This window comes from Mobula birostris, chromosome 1 (genome assembly GCF_030028105.1).
Source record: "Mobula birostris isolate sMobBir1 chromosome 1, sMobBir1.hap1, whole genome shotgun sequence".
Lineage (NCBI taxonomy): Eukaryota > Metazoa > Chordata > Chondrichthyes > Myliobatiformes > Myliobatidae > Mobula > Mobula birostris.
The window spans coordinates 224520806-224542238 of NC_092370.1; the positions used below are offsets into that span (position 1 = coordinate 224520806).

At 45.2% G+C, this 21433-nt stretch overlaps 1 protein-coding gene across 1 annotated transcript in view; it reads left to right on the forward strand.

Annotated features, from left to right (window-relative positions):
- Nucleotides 1-21433, forward strand: part of hhipl1 (HHIP-like 1) — a 43395-nt gene that overhangs the window by 13054 nt on the left and 8908 nt on the right. Inside the window, exons 2-6 of the mRNA XM_072239777.1 lie at nt 2070-2716; nt 12399-12542; nt 13674-14002; nt 18223-18349; nt 20040-20185. Coding sequence (XP_072095878.1) covers nt 2070-2716; nt 12399-12542; nt 13674-14002; nt 18223-18349; nt 20040-20185 — 1393 coding nt within the window. The remainder of the gene's footprint in view (nt 1-2069; nt 2717-12398; nt 12543-13673; nt 14003-18222; nt 18350-20039; nt 20186-21433) is intronic.

The window sequence follows — 21433 nt, forward strand, 5'->3', positions numbered from 1 at the left end:
GGGTGTAATTTGATAATGAAATGTTAAACAAAACATGCAAACTGCCCAGAGTTATCACCCGAGATCAGATTGTCACAGTGTGGAAAAACACCTCTTCAACACGCAGCCCCTCTGAACTCTCGGTCCTGATGTACAATTTCAACCAAAAGCATCGGTACTTTCTTTCCTCTCCCAGATATTTTTCAACCCACTGGGCTTTCTCCAGGAAACTATTAAAAGATAGAGGGATAAGTTTCATTTGTCACGTGCTTCGGAGCATACAGTGTATGGAATTGTTTGGGCCAAATCAGGTCAGTGAGGGTTGTGCTGGGCAGCCCACAATTGTCAACATGCTTCCAGAGCCAATGTAGCCTGTCCACAACTCACTAGACCTTACTATACTTTTTCTTTGGAATTTGGGAGGAAGCTGGTGCACTCGGAGGAAACCCACGTGGTCAGGGAAAGAATGTGCAAACTCCTTACAGACAGTGGCGGGGAATCGAACCGCGAACTTTACAGCCTAGTGCTGTAAAGTGTTACGCTTACCGCTAAGCTGCCAGTTTCTAGCATCTGCCATCTCTTGTGTCCACCACCAAGGTCAAAGTTGAGTTTATTGTCGTACAAACTAGTACATGTCCCAGGCTAAGAGTCAGGGTTCTGTACTGTTCTGGTCCATATCCATTAGATTTACCAGTAGAACTAAGCCACTCATCTCATTGAGTCTGCTCCAGCAAGGCCACACGGAACGTAATGAGGGGCTTACCCACAATGTACTAATCTGTCACTCCTTGGAATGTGGGTGGAAACCAGAGCACTGGGAGGAAATCCATGTGGTCACAGTTTAAAATGTGCAAACTCCTTGCAGACAGGGGCAGCAATTGAAGCCAAATTGCTGGCGCTGTAAAGCGGTACAAAACAATTAATTCAGTGCGCAGTGCAATGAAGTGACCTGTACAGGTGGCATGCAAAAAAGAAGCTTTCCGTTGTATCTCGTAGATGTGGCAATAATAAAGCAATTCCAGTTTCAATTCCTAATGGGGACAGATGGGATTGGTGCGGGTGGGCAAATGAGTTGGCATGGACTAGGCGGGCAGAAGGGTCATATCCGTGACTCTCTGTACTAACTGTGCTTGCTCATACTTTCTCTGATTGTGTGTCAGAAACTTGGTGTCATATCAGAAAATCTGTCCTGGGACCAGCGCAAAGAAGACACTGGAACCTATCTACTTTCTTAGAAGTTTGTGTAGACTCAGCATGTCAGCTAAAGCTCTGACACAGCGCACAGTGGGGTAAGTATCCTAACTGGGATAGCCTGGTAGGAAAGCAGTAAGGCCCAGGAACGGAAATACGTAAGTGGATATGGTTCAGTCCATCACAGGCAACGTCCTCCCCATCATTGAGCACTCTTACAAGGAGCGCTGCCACAAGAAAGCAGCATCCATCATCAAAGATCCTCACTGCCTGGCCATGCTCTCAACTCGGTGCCAGCATCAGGCAGGAGGTACAGGAGCTTTAGGTCCCACATCACCGGGTTCAGGAACGGTCATCACCCTACAACCATCAGGCTCCTGAACCAGCATGGACAACTTCACACTCACCACAAAGATAAACTGACTCAGAACCTGTAGACTGACTTTCAGAAGCTCTAGAGTGCATGTTCTGGGTATTTATTTATTTACTGACATGATTTGTCTTCTTTTGCACATTTGTTGTTTGTCGGTCTTTGTTTCGTACAGATTTTCATAAATTCCATTGTATTTCTTCACTTTCCTGTAAAAGAAAATGAACCTCAAGTTAGTATATAGTGACATATATGAACTTTGATAACAGAGTTCCTTTGACTTTGATCTCTGTGCACTCTGTAATGATCTCACCCCTATGAACAGTATACAAAACAAGCTTTTCGCTGTACATGTGACAGTAATAAACCAACTCCAATTCCAGTTCCAAATGCGGACAGATAGGTTTGGAGTAGGTGGGCAGAGGGTTGGCACGGGCGTGATGGGCAGGAGGGCCAGATCCAGGACGCTGTGTGCGGTCTGTGCCTGCTTGCCTCGTCTCTATCTGACTGCGATCTGTTCCCTTTGCAGGAATGCTCTCCATATTCTGCTCATCTGTACGATGCCGAAGACCCTTCGACACCCGTTAGGCAGCTGCTCGGACTCTGCGGTGAATACTGCGTCGAATTCTGGAATACCTGTCAGGCAATCCTGGCCACCTTGGTGGGAGAGGGAAGCCTTCGAGAGCTGGTATCGGACAGGGCTAAATTCTGTGAAGCTTTGGAGCTGCAAGACCGGGATTACTGCTACCCCCACATCCTGACCAACAAGAACCTGACGAGGAACCTGGGGCTGGTGAGCCCGGGTTCCGGCGGCTGCCTTCAGCTGTGTCTGCGGGAAGTGGCCAATGGCCTTCGCAATCCCGTTGCCATGGTGCACGCAAATGACGGGACTCACCGGTTCTTTATCGCAGAGCAGATTGGCATTGTCTGGGTGTACCTCCACACCAGGGCCAGGCTGGAGAAACCGTTCCTCAACATCACTCACGCAGTGTTGACCTCTCCCTGGGAAGGGGATGAGCGTGGCTTTCTGGGCCTAGCCTTTCACCCCAAGTACAGATACACCGGGAAGGTCTATGTCTATTACTCCTTTGAGTTGCACTTTGAGGAAAAGATCAGAATTAGCGAGTTTACCATTTCTTCCAACGACATGAACGTATTAAATCATCGCTCTGAGCGGTGAGTGGGTCAAGTGCCCTCCTTGACTTATTGAGTTAATGGTTTTTGTATTAGTTTACTGTTGTCATGTGTACTGAGACACAGTGAAGAGCTGATCTTGCATACGGTTCATACAGATCAAATCATCACACGGTGAACTGAGGTCAAGCAAGGTAAAAAAAAGAATCCAAAATCAGAGGTCGAGGCAAGAACAGAATGCAGAACAAAATGTAACAGCCACAGAGAAAGTATAGTGCAGGCAAGCAGTAAGGTGCAAGACCATAGCAAGGTAGATCAGGAGGCCATCTTTGTGTACTATGGATCACTTAAAAGTCTTATAAGAGCGGGATAGAGGCGACGGTGGTATGAGCTTTCAGTCTGTTGTATCTTCTGCCTGCTGGGAGGGGGGAGAAGAGAGAACGTCCGGGGTAGGGAAGGTCCTTTGATTATGCTGGCTGTTGGAGTGTGGCAGTGAGAAGTGTGGACAGTAGTAGTACAGGTGCCATGGTAACATAGTGGCATGCAGCGATCGGAAGACTGGGGTTCAATTCCCACCACCGACTGTAAGCAGTTGGTAAGTTGGTCCAGGACCATGTGCATTTCCTCCGAATACTTCTGTTCCGTCCCACATTCCAAAGCTGTACAGGTGGGAGTTAATAAGCTGTGGGCATGTTACGTTGGCGCCGAATGCATGGCAGAACCTGTGGGCTGCCCCTAACACAACCTTGGGTTGTTTTGGTTGTGACACACACTGTGCATTTCACTGTATGTTTTGATATCTCGATATTCATGTGACAAGTAGAGCTAATCGTAGTCCACGGATGGGAGGCTTTTTTTTCTGTGATGGGCAAAGCTCTGTTCACTTCTCTGCACATCACTATTGTTCATGAGGTGTACACTCAAAATGCAGGAGGAGCCCAGTAGCTCAGGCAGCATCTATGGAGAGGAGTAAAGAGTTGATGTTTCTTCGGGCCAAGACCCTTCATCAGGACTGCGAAAGAAAGGGGACAAAAGCCAGAATAAGAAGGTGGAGGGTGTGGGAGAACAAGCTGGCAGATGCTAGGTGAGACCAGGTGAAGGGGATGGAAAGGAGGAATGAAGTGAGAAGCAGGGAGATGATAGGTGGAATTGTCTTGGCTAATTCAATTGTCTTGTAACATTGACTGTTCATTCCTCTCCATAGATGCTGCCTGACTTGTTCAGTAAGACCATAAGACATAGGAGCAGAATTAGGCCATTCAGCCCATTGAGTCTGCTCTGCCATTCCATCATGGCTGATCCCGGATCCCTCTCCACCCCATGCACCTGCCTTCTCACTGTATCCTTTGATGCCCTGACCGATCAGGAAACTATCAACTTCTCTCTTAAATAAACCCACGGACTTGGCCTCCACCACAGTCTGTAGCAGAGCATTACGCAGATTTAATACTTTTGAGCTAAAAAAATTCCTCCTTACCTCTGTTCTAGAGGGTTGCCCCTCAATTTTGGGGCTGTACTCGCTAGCTCTAGATACCCCTGCCGTAGGAAACATCCTCCCTATCTGTCCTTCCAGCATTCGATAAGGCTCAATGAGACTCCCCCCACAATCTTCTAAATTCCAGTGAGTACAGGCCCAAAACTGCCAAATGCTCCTCATATGTTAACCCCTTAATTCCCAGAATCATCCTCGTGAACCTCCTCTGGACTCTCTCCATTGACAACACATCACTTTCTGACATATGGGGCCCAAAACTGTTGACAATACTCCACGTGTGGCCTGACTAGTGCCTTATAAAGGCTCAGCATTATCTCCTTGCTTTTATATTCCATTCCCCTTGAAATAAATGCCAACGTTGCATTTGCCTTCTTTACCACAGATTCAACCTGTAAATTAACCTTCTGGGCCTCTGCACCTCTGATGTTTGAACCTTCTCCCAATTTAGATAATAGTCCGCATTATTGTTCCTTTTACCAAAAAGCATTATTATACATTTCCCAATACTGTGCCATCTGCCACTTTTTTGTCCATTCTTCCAATTTGACTAAGTCCTGCTGCAATCGCATTGCTTCCTCAGCACCACCTACCCCTCCACCTATCTTCGTATTATCATAAACGTTGCCATAAAACCATCAATTCCATTATCTAAATCATTGACCAACAATATGAAAAGTAGTGGTCCCAATACTGACCCCTGAGGGACACCATTAGTCCCTGGCAGCCAACCAGAAAAGGCTCCCTTTATTCCAACTCGCTGCTTCCTACCTGTCAGCCTTTCCTCTCTCCATGCCAGTATCTTTCCTGTAAAGCCATAGGATCTTGTCTTGTTAAGCATCCTCTTGTGTGGCACCTGATCAAATGCCTTCTGAAAATCCAAGTAAATGACATCTACTGCCTCTCCTTTGTCCACCCTGCTTGTTACTTCCTCGAAGAGCTCCTAACAGGTTTGTCAGGTAAGATTGCCCTTTACGGAAACTATGCTAACCTTGACTTATTTTATCTTTAGTCTCCAAGTACCCCGAAACCTTGTCCTTAATAATGGATTCCAACACTTTCCCAACCACGATGGTTAGGTTGTTACTACGTCGACTCAGGCCTAGGCGGCCGGCGTCGGGCACGATGAATTAAAAGTGGTTAGGTTAACTGGCCTATAACTTCCTTTATTTTGCTTCCTCCCTTCTTAAAGAATGGAGTGACATTTGCAATCTTCCAGTCTTCCGAGACCGTGCCAAAATCCAGAGATTCTTGAAAGATCATGACTAATACATCCGTTATCTCTTCAGCAACCTATCTCAGGACTCTGGAGTGTAGTCCATTTGGTCCAGGTGACTTATCCACCTTAAGACCTTTGAGTTTGCCTTGCACTTTTTCCTTTGTAATAGCAATGGCACTCACTCCTGCTCCCTGGCACTCACAGACCTCTGGCACACTGCTGGTGTCTTCCACAGCGAAGTCAGATGCAAAGAACCCATTACGTTCATCTGCCATTTCTTTGTCCCCCATTAAGAGCATCATTTTCCAATGGTCCAGTATCAACTCTCACTTCCCTTTTACTCTTTATAAAGCAGGATAGCAAGAGTTTTTTCAATTATATAAAATCCAATAAAAGGCAATTAAAAAAACTATAAGAAGGAAAAAAGATTAAATATGAAGGAAGACTTTAGCTTTTTTAATTGCCTTTTGTTGGATTTTAAAAGCTTCTTAATCATCCAACTTCCCACTCACTTTTACTACCTTATATGGCCTTTCCTTGGCTTTTATGCAGTCCTTAACTTCCCTTGTCAGCTCCAGTTGCCCATCCCTGCCATTTGAGAACTTCTTCCTCTGTGGGACATAACTATCCTGCGTCTTGTGAACTGTTCCCAGAAACTTCAGCCATCTCTGCTCTGCCATCATCCAAGCCAGTATCCTCCTCCAATCCACCTGGACAAGTTCCTCTCTCATGCCTCTGAAATTGCCTTTATTCCATTGTGATACTGATACATGTGAGTTATGATTCTCCCTCTCAAACTGCTGTATGAATTCAATTATATTATGATCACGGCCTCCCAAGGGTTCTTTTACATTAAGCTCCCTGATACGATCTTGGTTATTACACAATACCCAATCTACGATAGTCTTTCCTCGAGTCGGCTCAAGCACAAGCTGCTCTAAAAAACTATCTTGTAGGTATTCAACAAATTCCCTCTCTTGCGATCCAACACCAGCCTGATTTTCCCAATTCCCTTGCATATTGAATTCCCCCTTATAATTGTGTCATTACCCTCATTACATGCCTTTTCCAGCTCCCCTTGAAATTTCAAACCCACATCTTGACTATTACTATTTGGAGGCCTACATATGACTCCCATAATAGTCTTTTACCTTGCAGTTTCTTAACTTCACCCACAAAAATTCAACGTTCTCTGATCCTATACCACCTCTTTCTAAAGATGTAATTCCATCTCTTACCAACAGAACCACACTACCACCTATGCTTTTCTGCCTGTCCTTCTGATACAAAGTATGTCCTTTGATGTTAAGCCTCCAACTATGACTTTCTTTCAGCCACCACTCAAGTGATGCCCACAACGTCACACCGACCAATCTCTAATTGAGCCCCGAGTCCGATCACCTTATTCCTTAAGTGCATTTAAATACAGCACCTTCAGTCCTGCATTCTTCGCCCTTTTGAATTTTGCCTCTATGGTACAATTTAACCGTCAACTCTCTCTGCATTTGTACCCAGTCATTCATGTTCCTTACGTTCATGTTACACCCATCATCTACTTGTAGGCCTGCGGGCTCATCCTCTGCTCTATTATTCTGGTTCCCATCCCCCTGCAGTACTAGCTTAAACAACTCCCAAAAGCTCTCGTAAATCTGACCGCAAGAATATTGGTCCCCCTTGTATTCAAGTGCAACCCTTCCTCCAGCATCTTATGTGTGTTGCTCTGGATCTCCAGCATCTGCGGAATCTCTTGGGCTCACTATTGTCCATGAGATCTGAATATTGCCAGCAATGCCAGCTTTTATTGAATTTCTCCTGAGCCACATTCTTCAATAAATTCATTTCACACACTACAATTTTATTGGACATAAAGGTAACCTGGGAGAGCACCTTACTTACTGTACATGTCATTCTTAATCCACCAATCTTCTATTTATTTCTCACCCAGTAGGTGTACTGGGCAGAGCATAGCAGCTCAGAATCGGAATCAAAATCAGCTTATTAACACGGACATACGAGGGGTGATTGATAAGTTCGTGGCCTATGATAGAAGGAGATGAGTTACACAGCTCTCGTTACATGCATGTGCAGGTTAACTCTTTGAGTGATTATGCAGAAAGTTTGAAGTTAATAACTCATCAGGGGTGATTGATAAGTTTGTGGCCTAAGGTAGAAGGAGATGAGTTATTAACTTCAAACTTTCTGCACAATCACTCAAAGATTGAACTGCACGTGCATGTAACAAGACCTGTATAACTCATCTCCTTCTACCTTAGGTCATGAACTTATCAAACACCCCTGCTGTGGACACTTTCTGGAGGTCCAAGATCCGTATGCTCCACGACCGCTGGACTTAGTGTGTAAATATAGGAGGGGACTATGTTGAAAAATAAATGTGCTAGGTTTTCTAAAATTGACTCCTTCTACCTTAGGCCACAAACTTATCAATCAGCCCTGTATGTCATGAAATTTGTTGTTCTGAGGCAGCAGTATAGTGCAAGACGTAAAAGTCACTACAGATCCCAAAAATTAGTAAATAATCCATGCAAAAGAGGAACAACAAGATTGTGCTTATGGGTTCATGGACTGTTTTGAAATCTGATGGGGGAGGGGAAGAAACTTCCTATCACATCGAGTGTGTATCTTCAGACTCCTGAAGCCCCTCACCAAGAAAAGGGCATGTCCCGGACAGAGAGTGTCCTTTACGATAGATGCCACCTTCTTGGAGCATTATCTTCTGAAGATGTCCTCGATGGAGGGGATTGCATCCGGGATGGGTCTACAACCCTCTGTGGCCTCTTACGATTGTGCGCATTGAAGCCTCGGTGCCAGTCGACATTTCAGGTTGAGATCCTTCATCGGGACTGGAAAGGAAGGAGCTCACTCCTTCCTTCCTTCCCTGACGAAAGGTCTCAGTCCAAAGCGTTGACTGTTTATTCCCCTCCGCAGATTTTGCCGGACCTGCTGAGTTCCTCCAGAACTTTGTGTGTTTTGCTTAACATTTCCAGCATCTGTGGAAACTCTTGTATTTAGGATGCATTTCATATCTTTATACTTCTGAAGGACATGGGAGGGGCGCTGTTGTGAAGTTAATACTGAATCCCAGACCCTTGGACTGAAAATTCCCCCCTTAATCCATACCGTCGTTTAAATGTAATCTCCCTCCCGGCACTTATCCTCGCAAGCGGAACAAGTGCTACACATGCCCTTACACTTCCTCCCTTACCACCATTCAGGGCCCCAGACAGTCCTTCCAGGTGAGGCAACACTTCACCTGTGAGTCGGCTGGGGTGATATACTGCGTCAGGTGCTCCCGATGTGGCCTTTTATATATTGGCGAGACCCGACACAGACTGGGAGACCGCTTTGCTGAACACCTACACTCTGTCCGCCAGAGAAAGCAGGATCTCCCAGTGGCCACACATTTTAATCCCACATCCCATTCGCATTCTGACATGTCTATCCACGGCCTCCTCTACTGTAAAGATGAAGCCACACTCGGGTCGGAGGAACAACACCTTATATTCCGTCTGGGTAGCCTCCAACCTGATGGCATGAATATTGACTTCTCTAACTTCCGCTAATGCCCCACCTCCCCCTCATACCCCATCTGTTATTTATTTTTATGCACACATTCTTTCTCTCACTCACCTTTTTCTCCCTCTGTCCCTCTGAATATACCTCTTGCCCATCCTCTGGGTCCCCCCCCCCCTTGTCTTTCTTACCGGACCTCCTGTCCCATGATCCTCTCGTATCCCATTTGTCAATCACCTGTCCAGCTCTTGGCTCCATCCCTCCCCTTCCTGTCTTCTCCTATCATTTTGGATCTCCCCCTCCCCCTCCCACTTTCAAATCTCTTAATAACTCTTCCTTCAGTTAGTCCTGACGAAGGGTCTCGGCCTGAAACGTCGACTGTGCCTCTTCCTAGAGATGCTGCCTGGCCTGCTGCGTTCACCAGCAACTTTGATGTGTGTTGTTGTTTAAATGCAAGAAGGCTTTTTCCACTGAGGTTGGGTGACACTAGAACCAGAGGTTATAGGTTAAGGGTGAAAAGTCAAATATTTAAAGGGGAACCTGAGGGGGAACTACTTCTTTGTCTGGAGGATAATGTGAGTGTGGAATGAGCTGCCAGCGGAAGTAGTGAATGCAGGTTCAACCGCAACATTTAAGTGAATTTTGAACTAGTACGTGGATGGGAGGGGTGTGAAGGGCTGTGGTCTGGGTGCAGATAGTTGAGACTCGACAGAATAATAGTTTGACACAGACTAGATGGACCAAAGGGCCTGTTTCTGTGCTGTAGTGTTAACAAACCAATCACTTCAGGATGACACTATGTTGCAGTTGGTAGATCTGGGCCATTAGAATTGCAGAGCCCTGGCTTCAGTCCCGGCATCTGGCACGGCCTGTGTGGAGTTTGCCAGCTCTCTCTGTGGTGCCTAGGTTTCTCCCAGGGTGTTCTTATCTCCTCCCATACCCCAATGAGGTGGGGGGTCCGTGGATTTTCTGGCTGCTGTGCATTGCCCCTCTGAACTGGTGGAATCTGGAGGGAGTCGATAGGGAAGTGGGGTGAGTAAAATGGGCTTAATATAGGACTAGTGTAAATAGACGCTTGATGGTCAGCACAAACCTGAGGGGCAGAAGGGTCTGTTTCTGTGCTGTATCTGGAAACATAGAAAACCTACAGCACAATACCAGCCCTTTGACCCACAATGCTGTGCCAAACATGAAATTACCTAGGCTTACCCGTAGCTGTCTATTTTCCTAAGCTCCATGTACCTATCTAAAAGCCTCTTAAAAGACCCTATTGTATCCGCCTCCACCCTCATCGCCGGCAGCCCGTTCCACGCACTCACCACTCTCTGTGTAAAAAGCTTACCCCTGACATCTCTTCTGTACCTACTTCCAGGGGTGTCAGGGAGGGGTAGCACCTCTGGTGGGGGAACATGTCACGTCCTTTTCAAGGCAGTTAGTCTGCCTTTGGTCCCCACTTGGCACTCAGCTCTCACCTGTGGCTCCCTGTAGCTGTTTGCATGCGACAGCGGCCACACCCCGGGCAACGGCTTCGACAAGCCGTCTAAACCAGGTGAGGATAGCTGACGGGTCTCAAACCCTCGGTGAGATAGGGAGTTGTCTATCCCAGCATGTGAAGACAGACTCCAGCAGATTGAGCGGATGAGACCAATGGAAGGTCCAACAGTCAAGAAGGCGGTCTCAGCAAGCGTTGTGGGACGTGTAGAGCAGGACAAGACACAGAAGACATCCTGGTCATCCACTGCGTCTAGTCCCATCTCCAGCCGTCTAGACTCTTGTCTTGCCACTGGATCCAGATGGGAATTGGGAAGAGAGAGTGAGGCTGACGCTGCGCAACTCTCCCTCACTTAAATCCAAGTCACGCGCTAGTCTCGACACCATCATAATGGTGTCGAGGTCCTCATCGACATACGATGGACGAACAACACACCCACTTCCAAGCACCTTAAAACTGTGCCCTCTCGTGCTAGCCAGTTCAGCTCTGGGAAAGAGCCTCTGGCTATCCACACGAACAATGCTCCCCATACGACTCTATGAAATATGCAGCACATCTTCAGAATAGAAGATGTGCATTAGAACAGAGATGAGGAGGAATCTCTTTAGCCAGGGCTGGTGAATCTGTGGAATTCATTGCCGTAGACAGCTTTGGAAACCATACAATTGGGTATATTTAAAGCCAAGACTGATAGGTTATTAATTAGTAAGGGTGTTGAAGGTTATGGGGAGAAGTCAGGAGAATGGGGTTGAGAGGGATAATCAATCATCCGTGATAGAATTGCAGAGCAGACTCGATGGGCTGAATAGCCTAATTCTGCTCCAATGTCTCATGGTCTTTTGGGCCATAGGTTGAGGGGTGAATGGTAAATGCTGCTGATTAACTGAAGCTTGCACTTGAAGAGTTGACCCCTGAAATATGGAGCAGTTTGGATCAGGGAGTGTCATGACATCAACCAACGTCAGCAAAACAAAAGAGCTAGGCATTGACTTCAGGAAGGAGAGCTGGTGTATGCAATCCCATTTACGTTAGCAGTTCTGGGCTCGAGAGGCTTGGAAGCTTGGCCATGATGTCTACGAAGTTGGGCCAGGACAAGCTATTGGTGGTGATCCACCAGTTCTGGTTATGTTCTGCCGGTCCTGAGGGTCTGCTATGTTTGCACCACAATATATGGCAATGCCTGCGGGCTGCCCCCAGCATGTCCTTGTGTGTGCTGATTGTTAATGAAATGATGCATTTCACTATATGTTTTGATAAATAAATCTGAATCTGAATCAATAGCCTGTCATGGTCGAGTGATGTAGATGCCATAGTCAAGAAAGCTTACTAAAGTCAAAAAGCAGTACACACAGAAACAGGCCCTTCAGCCCTTCTAGTCCATGCCAAAACTGGCACCTTTACTTCCCCAGGAGGCTAAAGGAATTTGGCAGGTCCCCTTTGACCCTTACTAATTTTATCGATGCACCATAGAAAACATCCTATTTGGATACATCAAAGCTTGGCACAGCAACTGTTCTGCCTGTGATCACAAAACACTACAGAGAGTAGTGGACACAGCTCAGCTCATCATGGAAACCGGCCTCCCCTCTGTGGACTCTGTCTACATTCCTCACTGCCTCAGTAAAATAGCCGGTATAATCACGAACCCCACAAAACCAAACATTCTCTCTCCTCCCCTCTCCCCTCTCCCACTGGGCAAACCCGAAAGCACTACCAGTAAGCTTAAGGATGGCTTTAACCCCACTGTTATCAGACTATTGAGTGGTCCCCTAGTACAGTAAAATGATCTCTTCACCTCACCATCTACCTCGTTATGACCTTGCACCTCATTGTCTATCCGCACTGTACTTTCTCCATAACTGTAATAATTCTTTCTTCATTCTGTTATTGTTTTCCATTCTACCAGTTGAATTCAGTTTAATAATGAATCAATAAGATGTTGTCATTTACATGTGACAAATAAAGCAATTTTTAATATTTAATTGTGTAGGATCATTCTGGAAGTTGACGAACCAGCATCAAACCACAATGGAGGACAACTCCTCTTCGCTGATGATGGCTACCTTTACATTTTCACCGGAGATGGCGGAATGGCTGGCGACCCTTTCGGGAAATATGGAAACGCACAAAATAAGTAACGTGATTGTCTTCCACTCATTGGTTTCACCAGGGTGTTTCTCCCCCAACATCGGGTTCAGATTCAAATTCAGATTTATTTATCCCATGTATATTGAAACATACAGAGGAATGCCTTGTTTCGTTAACAACCAACACGCCCAAGGACGTGCTGGGGGCATCCCACATGTGCCGCCACACACTCTGGCGCCTACACAGCACGCCCAAGGTGCTCGGCGGAACAACGTAACAAAACAGACCATACGAAGCAACACCAGTGAAACAATCCCTGTGCCTCCCACCCTCCTACTCACCACACACCCACACAAATACACAGTCCTCTAACTCCAGGACAGGCCACGTTCAGCTTCTGGACTCGAGCAGACCGGTGAACTCACAGACAGTGGTCCATAACTTCCCCAGTGAAATTGCAGAGATCCACAGACTAGGGCCATCAAACTTCGCGCTTCAAACCTGACTTCTGATTCACCTTTGTAGGATGAGTTTATGAATCAATGGGGGTGAAATTCAACTTCCACAGGTACTTTTTGCACGGTAGCGCAGAGGGCATCCCGGTAACATAGAGGGCAGCACAGTGGCGTAGAGAATGCGCAGTAGCATAGCAGTTAGTGCAACATTTTGCAGCATCAGGGATCACTGATCAGGGTTTAATTCTCATCACTGTTTAAAGGAGTTTTTATGATCTCCCTGTGACTATGTGGGTTTCCTCTGGGTGCTCCTGTTTCCTCCCACATTCCAGACTCTCAGAGTTCAAGGTCACTCAGTGAGTTGTGGGCATGCTATGCTGGTGCTGGAGACACACTTGCAGGCTGCCTGCAGCTCCTGCTCAGACTGTGCTGGTCGTTGACATGAAAGACACATTTCACTGTACATTTCGATGTTTTGATGCACGTGTGACAAATAAAGCTAATCTTTATCTTTATGAGTTTATTGTCATATGCACACATGTGTAGACACAGGTACAATGAAAACCTTGCCTGCAGTAGCATCACAGGCACGGAGCATCAGATAATCAGGCTTCTGGATGCTTCAACGTACTGGTGACAAATAAAACTAATCTTTCTCTTTCATCTCTCCCTTTACGTTCTCTCCAAAGTCTAACCCGGTTTGGTAATCTCCTTCTGTCCAGGTCAGCCTTACTGGGGAAGGTGCTTCGGATTGACGTCAATAACAATAACCGTGGGCCACTCTATAGAATCCCTCCTGACAATCCATTTCTTCAGGACCCCGATGCGCGGCCAGAGGTTTACGCTTACGGGGCGCGGAATATGTGGCGTTGTTCCGTGGACCGCGGGGACCCTGTAACTAAGGAAGGCAAAGGAAGAATCTTCTGTGGAGATGTCGGGCAGAACAAGTTCGAGGAGGTGGACATCATTGAGAAAGGCAAAAACTACGGCTGGAAAGCAAGAGAAGGCTTTTCCTGTTACGATAAGAAACTCTGTGCAAACTCCTCCCTCAGTAAGAAGCATTGTTTTATTTATCTAACTCTAGATCTTAATACCTTACCAAACCAGAATCATAGTCATGGAGTAACACAGTACAGAAGCAGGCCTTTTGGCCCATCGGGTTTATGCCAGCCATATCTTCTGCCCTGTCCCATCTACCTGCACAGGACTATATTCTTTCAAACCCCTTCCAACCATATAGCTATCCAAACTTCTCAAATGTTAGCATTGACCGCTACCATTGATACTTAAGTATTTGAATGCCTGCAAGAAAATGAATCTCAGGGTATGGTGACATATATGTACTTTGATAATAAATTTACTTTGGCTCTTTTGACTTCTGGTAGCTCGTTTCACACTTGCAACACTCCCTGAGTGAAGTTATCCCCCAGATTCCCTTAAATATTTCACTTCTCACATCATAACTTCACTCAACTTCACTTGCCCCTTCATTGAAAATCTTTCCACAACCTATGGACTCACTTTCAAGGACTCTTCATCTCATGTTCTTGATATTTATAAGCAGTTCCTCTGGGGCCAGGGTTGGGGCTGCCTTTTCTCATGTTATGTGTCAGTGATTTGAATGATGGAATTGATGGCTTTGTGGCCAACTTTGCTGAAGTAGGTGGAGGTACAGGTAGTGTTAAGGAAGCAGGGAGTCGGCGGAAGGACTTGGACAGATGAGGAGAATGGGTAAAGGAATGGCAGATGGAATATGGTGTAGGGAAGTGTATGGTCAAGCACTTTGGTAGAAGGAATAAAGGTGTGGACTATTTTCTAAACGGAGGGAAAATTCAGAAATCAGAGGTGCAGATGGACTTGGGAGTCCTCGTGCAGGATTCCCTACAGGTTAATTTGCAGGTTGAGTCAGCGGTAAGGAAGGAAAATGCAACGTTTACATTCATTTTGAGATGTCGAGAATATAAAGGCAAAGATGTAATGCTGAAGCTTTATAAGGCATTGTTCAGACTGCACTTGGATTATTGTGAAGAGTTTTGGGTCCCTTATCTGAAAAAAAGATACGCTGGCATTGGAAAGGGTTCAGAGGAGGTTCACGAGAATGAATCTGGGAATGAAAGCGTTAACATATGAGGAATGTTTGATGGCTCTGGGCCTGTGCTAACATATGAAGAGTTTCGGAGAATGAGGGAGGGGGATCTTCATTGAAACCTATCGGATATTGAATGACATAGACAGTGTGAATATGGAGAGGATGTTTCCCATCATAGGGGAGTCTAGGACCAGGGGGTCTAACCTCAGAATAGAAGGATGCCCCTTCAGAACAGATATGAGGAGAAGTTTCTTTTGCCAAAGGGCAATGAATCCGTGGAATTCATTGCTGAAGGTGACTGTGGAGGCAAAGCAATTGGGTGTATTTAAAGGGGAGGTTTTAAAAACAAATTTCATCAACAATTTTAGAGCGTTCATTAGTAGTCCAACTACTCACTACTTCATTGCTCTTTCAGTTTTCAGTGAGGTGGGTCAGTTTGGTGCAGTGATATCAGCTTCTCAATGTCAGGCTGAATGTCACTGAGAAGGAGTCGCAGACCCTCACTTTCCAGTAGCTTGCACTCTGTTTCATTGCTTTGAAAGAAGTTGGGCAGCAGCACTGAAACCGTGCCCCACTGAATATGATGTTGGGAAGGCAATAAAGGACAACTTAACCACAATGTAGGATAGCATTCGGAGATTTCTTACTGCAACCGAAACCCTTTTGAACCTTGGCTTCAGCTCAGTCATTTTGTAGCAAGATCAGTTCTTCCTCTATCCTTCCTGTTAATTCCTTGTTAAAGTGTTCAGGGATAGACTTGCTATATTATCCAATTTGGAATTTGGATTGAGCGAAGGTCCTGAAATCTCTCTGACATGTCTTTATGCAGCTCACCCAGAAGATCATCATCTGGTATTCGTTCTGTCTCTTCCAATTCAGAGAGGCTCAGAAACTGAAAAAGGTCAAGGTGGCCAGCGTTGAACTTAAATAGGGTTAACTTGAACAGAAATGTGATGTCTGATCTGACTAATAAAATTCACATCATTTCCTTGCAATTGAAGACTGACTTCAGTAAAGTTTGCAAGTAATTCTGACAAATAAGCAATGTCATGCCTAATATTCTTCAGTTGATTACTGGATGATGCGTTTGAGTATTCAAAAAATGTTGTCACAGTTTTGAAAAGCACATAAAAATATCTCAGGCAGTTTCCTTTTGAGAACCATCTGATTTCTGTGTGCATCAGCAAGCAACTGTTCATCATTCTCAATACAAAGCTCTCGAAATAGATGAGAATTGAGAGCATGGGACTTGATTTATTTATCTTTTTGATAACAGTATTGAATGATTTTGTGCAGTTGATCACTTAAGCGTTTTGCAACAACATGTCTATGAGTTACACAGTGAATGGCCGAGCTTTCTCCCAGAAAGTAATAACTACAAGGTGGCACCCTTTCATTGATGGTAGCCCATCTGTTGTACGAGCAAGAGATTTATGAGCAGAATGTCCTTCTCTTTGAAAAGTTGCTCAACCCAAAATATTGACTCCCCCTTCATATCTGTTTCTGTAACAACTCTTGAACCATGCTTTCATTTTTTCTGACGTGAACATAACCAAGAAGCAAAGTTCACTCATCCAACTGCAGAGCAAATTCTGTTGTCCTAACTATGTTGTACAATGTGCTTTCCTCATTCTCAGACATTACATCTTTTTGAGTTGTCGTCGAGTAGAATTGCTTTAATTTCTTGGTCTGGTGACTTCTGCAAAATGGTACTGCTGGCAGAATCAGTTCGTCTCCAATTGTATGCGGCTTTCTAGATTTAGCAATGAGCGATGAGATGTATGAAACATGCAGACCGTCGCTGTTATGTTCTGAAGTGGTGGCAAACATAGATTTAAAGTGATTTTCGTATTTGAAAGTTTTCACAAAATGTCTGAAAATAAGTCAAGTTCTTGTTTGGTTTATCAGAGTGCATTCTCTTCAAATGTTCAAGAAGCCTGGACGGTTTCATTGCCTCATTTGAAAAGCTTTTTCACACAACAGACAAACTGGTTGATTGCTTTGTGCTGGTATAAATCCGTATTTCAGGTACTCCACACTATACTGTTCACATTTCTTTTTAATTTGGTCTGCTTCTGTCACTTTCATTATGACATTTTACATCCTTTATTTTCTTGACTAATTTCATCGCTTCTGTCAACATCCGAAGTTCTCTGCCGTTGCCATTGTTGTTCCTTCTGACCGGAACATACAGCATTTGTCCTGTAATTTCTGCAGTTGCTCCTTAAACACCCTCCACATGACAGATGGGCCCAAGAACAGTGGTTCCCAATTAACTCTCCCTAGTTACTGCCTAATGCTATCCTAATTTGCCCTGCTCCAATTGAACACTCTCCTGCACACTTATCCCGATCTATAGCTATCTTAAAGCTTAAGGAATTGTGGTCACTGTTACCTCATTGCTGTTGACTGCGGCCCTTCAGGCTCCTGTACCTCCTTTCTGATGGTGGTAATGAGAAGCAGGCATATCCTGGGTAGTGAGGGTCTTTCTTGATGAGTGCCACCTTCTTGAGGCACTGCTTTATGAAGATGTCCTTGATGGGGGGGTGGGGGGAAGGTGGGGGTTGTGCCTGTGTTGGAGTCAGCTGAGTCGACAACCCTCAGTAGACTTGTCTGACCAGTTGGTGATGCAACCACTCAAAATGCTCTCCGTGGTACATCTGTAGAAACTTGACGGTCATTGTGTTTATAGCAGTGAACTTGGCACTAGGTAGCCACAGTGTACCCCGGTGTGCCTAAGGTACAGGAGACTTAGGTCCCACACCTCCAGGTTTAGGGACAGTTATTATCCTTCAACCATCAGGCTCCTGAACCGGAGTGGGATAACTTCACTCAACCCAGCACTGAACTGACTCTACAACGTTCAAGGATACCACAACTCCTTTTTTCAATATTAGTTATTACTTCTTTACCGATTATTAATTTGTTTTTCTTCTGTGTTTGCAGAATATTTTTTGTCTTTTACACATTGCTTGTTTGTCCATCTTTGCGAGTGTGTAGATTTTCATGGAGTCTATTGTGTTTCTTTGTATTTATTGTGAATGCCCGCAGTCTGTGCTAAGTAAATAAAATGAATCTCAGTGTAGTATATAGTGACAGATATCTACTTCGATAATATCCTTACTCTTAAAGTTGAAGTTGAACTGTCCTAACCCAGTAAGCCACCTGTCACTCCTTCACAGATGATGTCCTTCCTATCTTTGCGTATCCTCACAGTGTGGGCAAATCTGTCACTGGGGGTTATGTGTACAGAGGCTGTGAATCTCCCAATTTAAATGGACTCTACATATTTGGGGACTTCATGAGTGGGTAAGTACCTGACAACTAACTCAGCTTCAAAGGGGGGGGGGGGGAGTAGTAGAAAAGAAATTGATACTAGACTACTCAGATAATTCCCTAAAACATAGGAACATTATGACAAGAAGGAGTGGGCTGCATGGTAGCATAGCAGATAGTGTAAACACTTTACAGCACGAGGTCCCAAAGGTTGTCATAGCCGGGGTGGTTGTGTGGATAAGCTCTCACTACCCTATAAAGTGCTCCAAATTGCATGCGACTCTAACAGCCTCTGACAACCAAGTCCAACTCTTGGCCTTCACGTGTGGCTTAGCTACTAGGCTGGGCTGAACTGTTTCTACTGACAACAGAAGGGGCAAAGGCTGACCTCTGGTGCTCCAAACCAGTTGCTTCGGGCAGGTGGGGCTCATCAGCCTTGGACGGCAGCCCGCCTAGGAGAAGGAAGACTCTGATTTTAAAACTCCGCTTCCTTGCGTCCATACCTACCAATGAGAAAGACTTTGGGAGTAAACCCTGAGGAAGAAATCCGGAGCCGGGGTCTCCAAAGCAGTTTGATGTTGTTTACAACTTCACTCTGGCAACATCTGCGATTACACTGGTGCCAAGCTGTATCGCATCAGTGACGTGGAGAGGGGAAACTTCAAATCTTCCCGCCCAGCCTTGCACCTGGAGAGGACACAGTCCACCAGAAGAGCAGACCCATGATTCCCTGGGATCAATGGCTGCCTAGCAATTGAAAGGTCAGGGTTCAATTCCCACTGTTGTATAATCTCTCCATAACCATGTAACTTTTCTTTAGGTGCTCCAGTTTGCTCCAAAAACATGCGGTAAGGGTTAGGGTTAATAAGCTGTGGGCATGCTATATTGGTATGGTGACACTTGCGGGCTGCCCCCACCATAGCCTCTGACTGTGTTGGTTGTTAACACAAATGACAGATTTCACTGTATGTTTCAATATAGATGTGGCAAATGAAGACAACCTTTATTCTTTTTCTTTAACCAATGCCTAGATTCTGCTTTGATAGTCGAGTAATGCTTACTAAGCAACAGACACAAAATGCTGGAGGAACTCAGCAAGTCGTCAGCATCTATAGAAGGGAATAAACAGTTGATATTTTGGGCCAAGGTACCTCATCAGGACGATGATGTTTGTGTGATGGTTGCACCATGGCCTAGTATAGAAACAGCAATGCCCAGGAACAGGAATGTCTACAGGAAGTGATGGATACAACTAAGTCCATCATAGGCAAAGATAATCAATCTAACCCTTCCCTCCCACATAGCCCTCCATTTTGCTTTCATCCATGTACCTGTCTAAGAATCTCTTAAATGCCCCTCTTGTCCCCAGGAGAATTATACTTCCTGTCCTGTGTCTAACAGCTCCACTGGCACCACACTCACACTCACACCACCCTCTGAGTGAACAGGTTCCCCTTAAATAGTTCACCTTATTCTTAGCATTATTTATTTGCATTTACACAGTTTGTCCTTTTTGCACATTGGTTGTTCGGATCTTTGTTTATGTATGGTTTTTCAAAGATTATATTGCATTTTTCCTCAAGATAGTACTGTATATACTGTATATGGTAACATTTAAGTACATTGATAATAAATTAACTTCAAGCTTTGAGTTCTGAGTTCCCTACCCATTTAGACCTTTATTCCTTCTACCCTAGCACATAACCTTCCTCTGTCGTTACAGACGCCTAATGGTGTTGACTGGGAATACCAGAACTGGTACATGGCACAATAATCAGATCTGCATGGGCAAGGGTCAGACGTGCTCGTTCCCTGGACTCCGTGATCACTACCATCGATACATCATCTCCTTCGCAGAGGATGAAGCAGGTACCTCCCCAAGATCTCTACCAGCTGTGACCGTGAACTTTTAGATTTGTAACATCTAGGATGTGATTGCGCGGCGAGGCTGGGTAGGAGATGCGCCAGGATGGAACGTTTCAGTCATTAGCAGAGACTGGAGAGGCAGAGTCAAGAATCATTCTGCGTTTTACGTGATATCAAGTTTCTTGTTTGAGAACATAGACACAGAACCTATGTTTGTAGAACAGTACAGCACAGTACACAGTCTTTTGCCCAAATATTGTGCTGACTTTCACACACAGAATGCTGAAGGAACTCAGCAGGCCAGGGAGCATCTGTGGAAAACAGTACGAACGTAAGACATAGGAGCCAAATTAGGCCATTCAGCCCATCGAGTCTGCTTCGCCATTCCATCATGGTTGATCCTGGATCCCACTCAACCCCTTACACCTGCCTGCTCGCCCTATCCTTTGATGCCCTGACAGATCAGGAAACTATCAAGTTCTGCCTCAAATATACCCACAACTTGGCCTCCACCGCAGTCTGTGGCAGAGTATTCCACTATTCTCTGGGTAAAAATATTCCCCCTTACCTCTGTTCTAAAAGGTTGCCCCTCAATTTTGAGGCTGTGCCCTCTAGTTCTGGAGACCCCCAACACAGGAAACATCATCACCATATCCACCTTATCTAGTCCTTTCAACATCCAGTAGGTTTCAATGAGATCACCCCCCCCCACACACACACACACACACACACACACACACACACACACACACACACACACATTCTTCTAAATTCCAGAGAGTACAGGCCTAAAGCTGCCAAACGCTCCTCATATGTTAACCCCTTCATTCCCCAAATCATCCTCGTGAACCTCCTCTGGACTCTCTCCAATGACAACACATATGTTCTGAGATATGGGGCCCAAAACTGTTGACAATATTCCAAGTGTGGCCTGACTAGTGTCTTATAAAGCATCAGCATTATCTCCCTGCTTTTGTATTCTATTCCCCTTGAAATAAATGCCAACATTACATTTGTCTTCTTTACCACAGACTCAACCTGTAAGTTAATCTTCTGGGAGTTTTGTACGAGGACTCCTATGTCCGTCTGCACCTCTGATATTTGAATTTTCTCTCCATTTAGATAATAGTCCACACTATTGTTCCTTTTACCAAAATGCAATTTCCCAACGCTATTCCATCTGCCACTTATTTGCCTATTCTTCCAATCTGTCTGCAATCACATTGATTTCTCAACTCTACCTACTCCTCC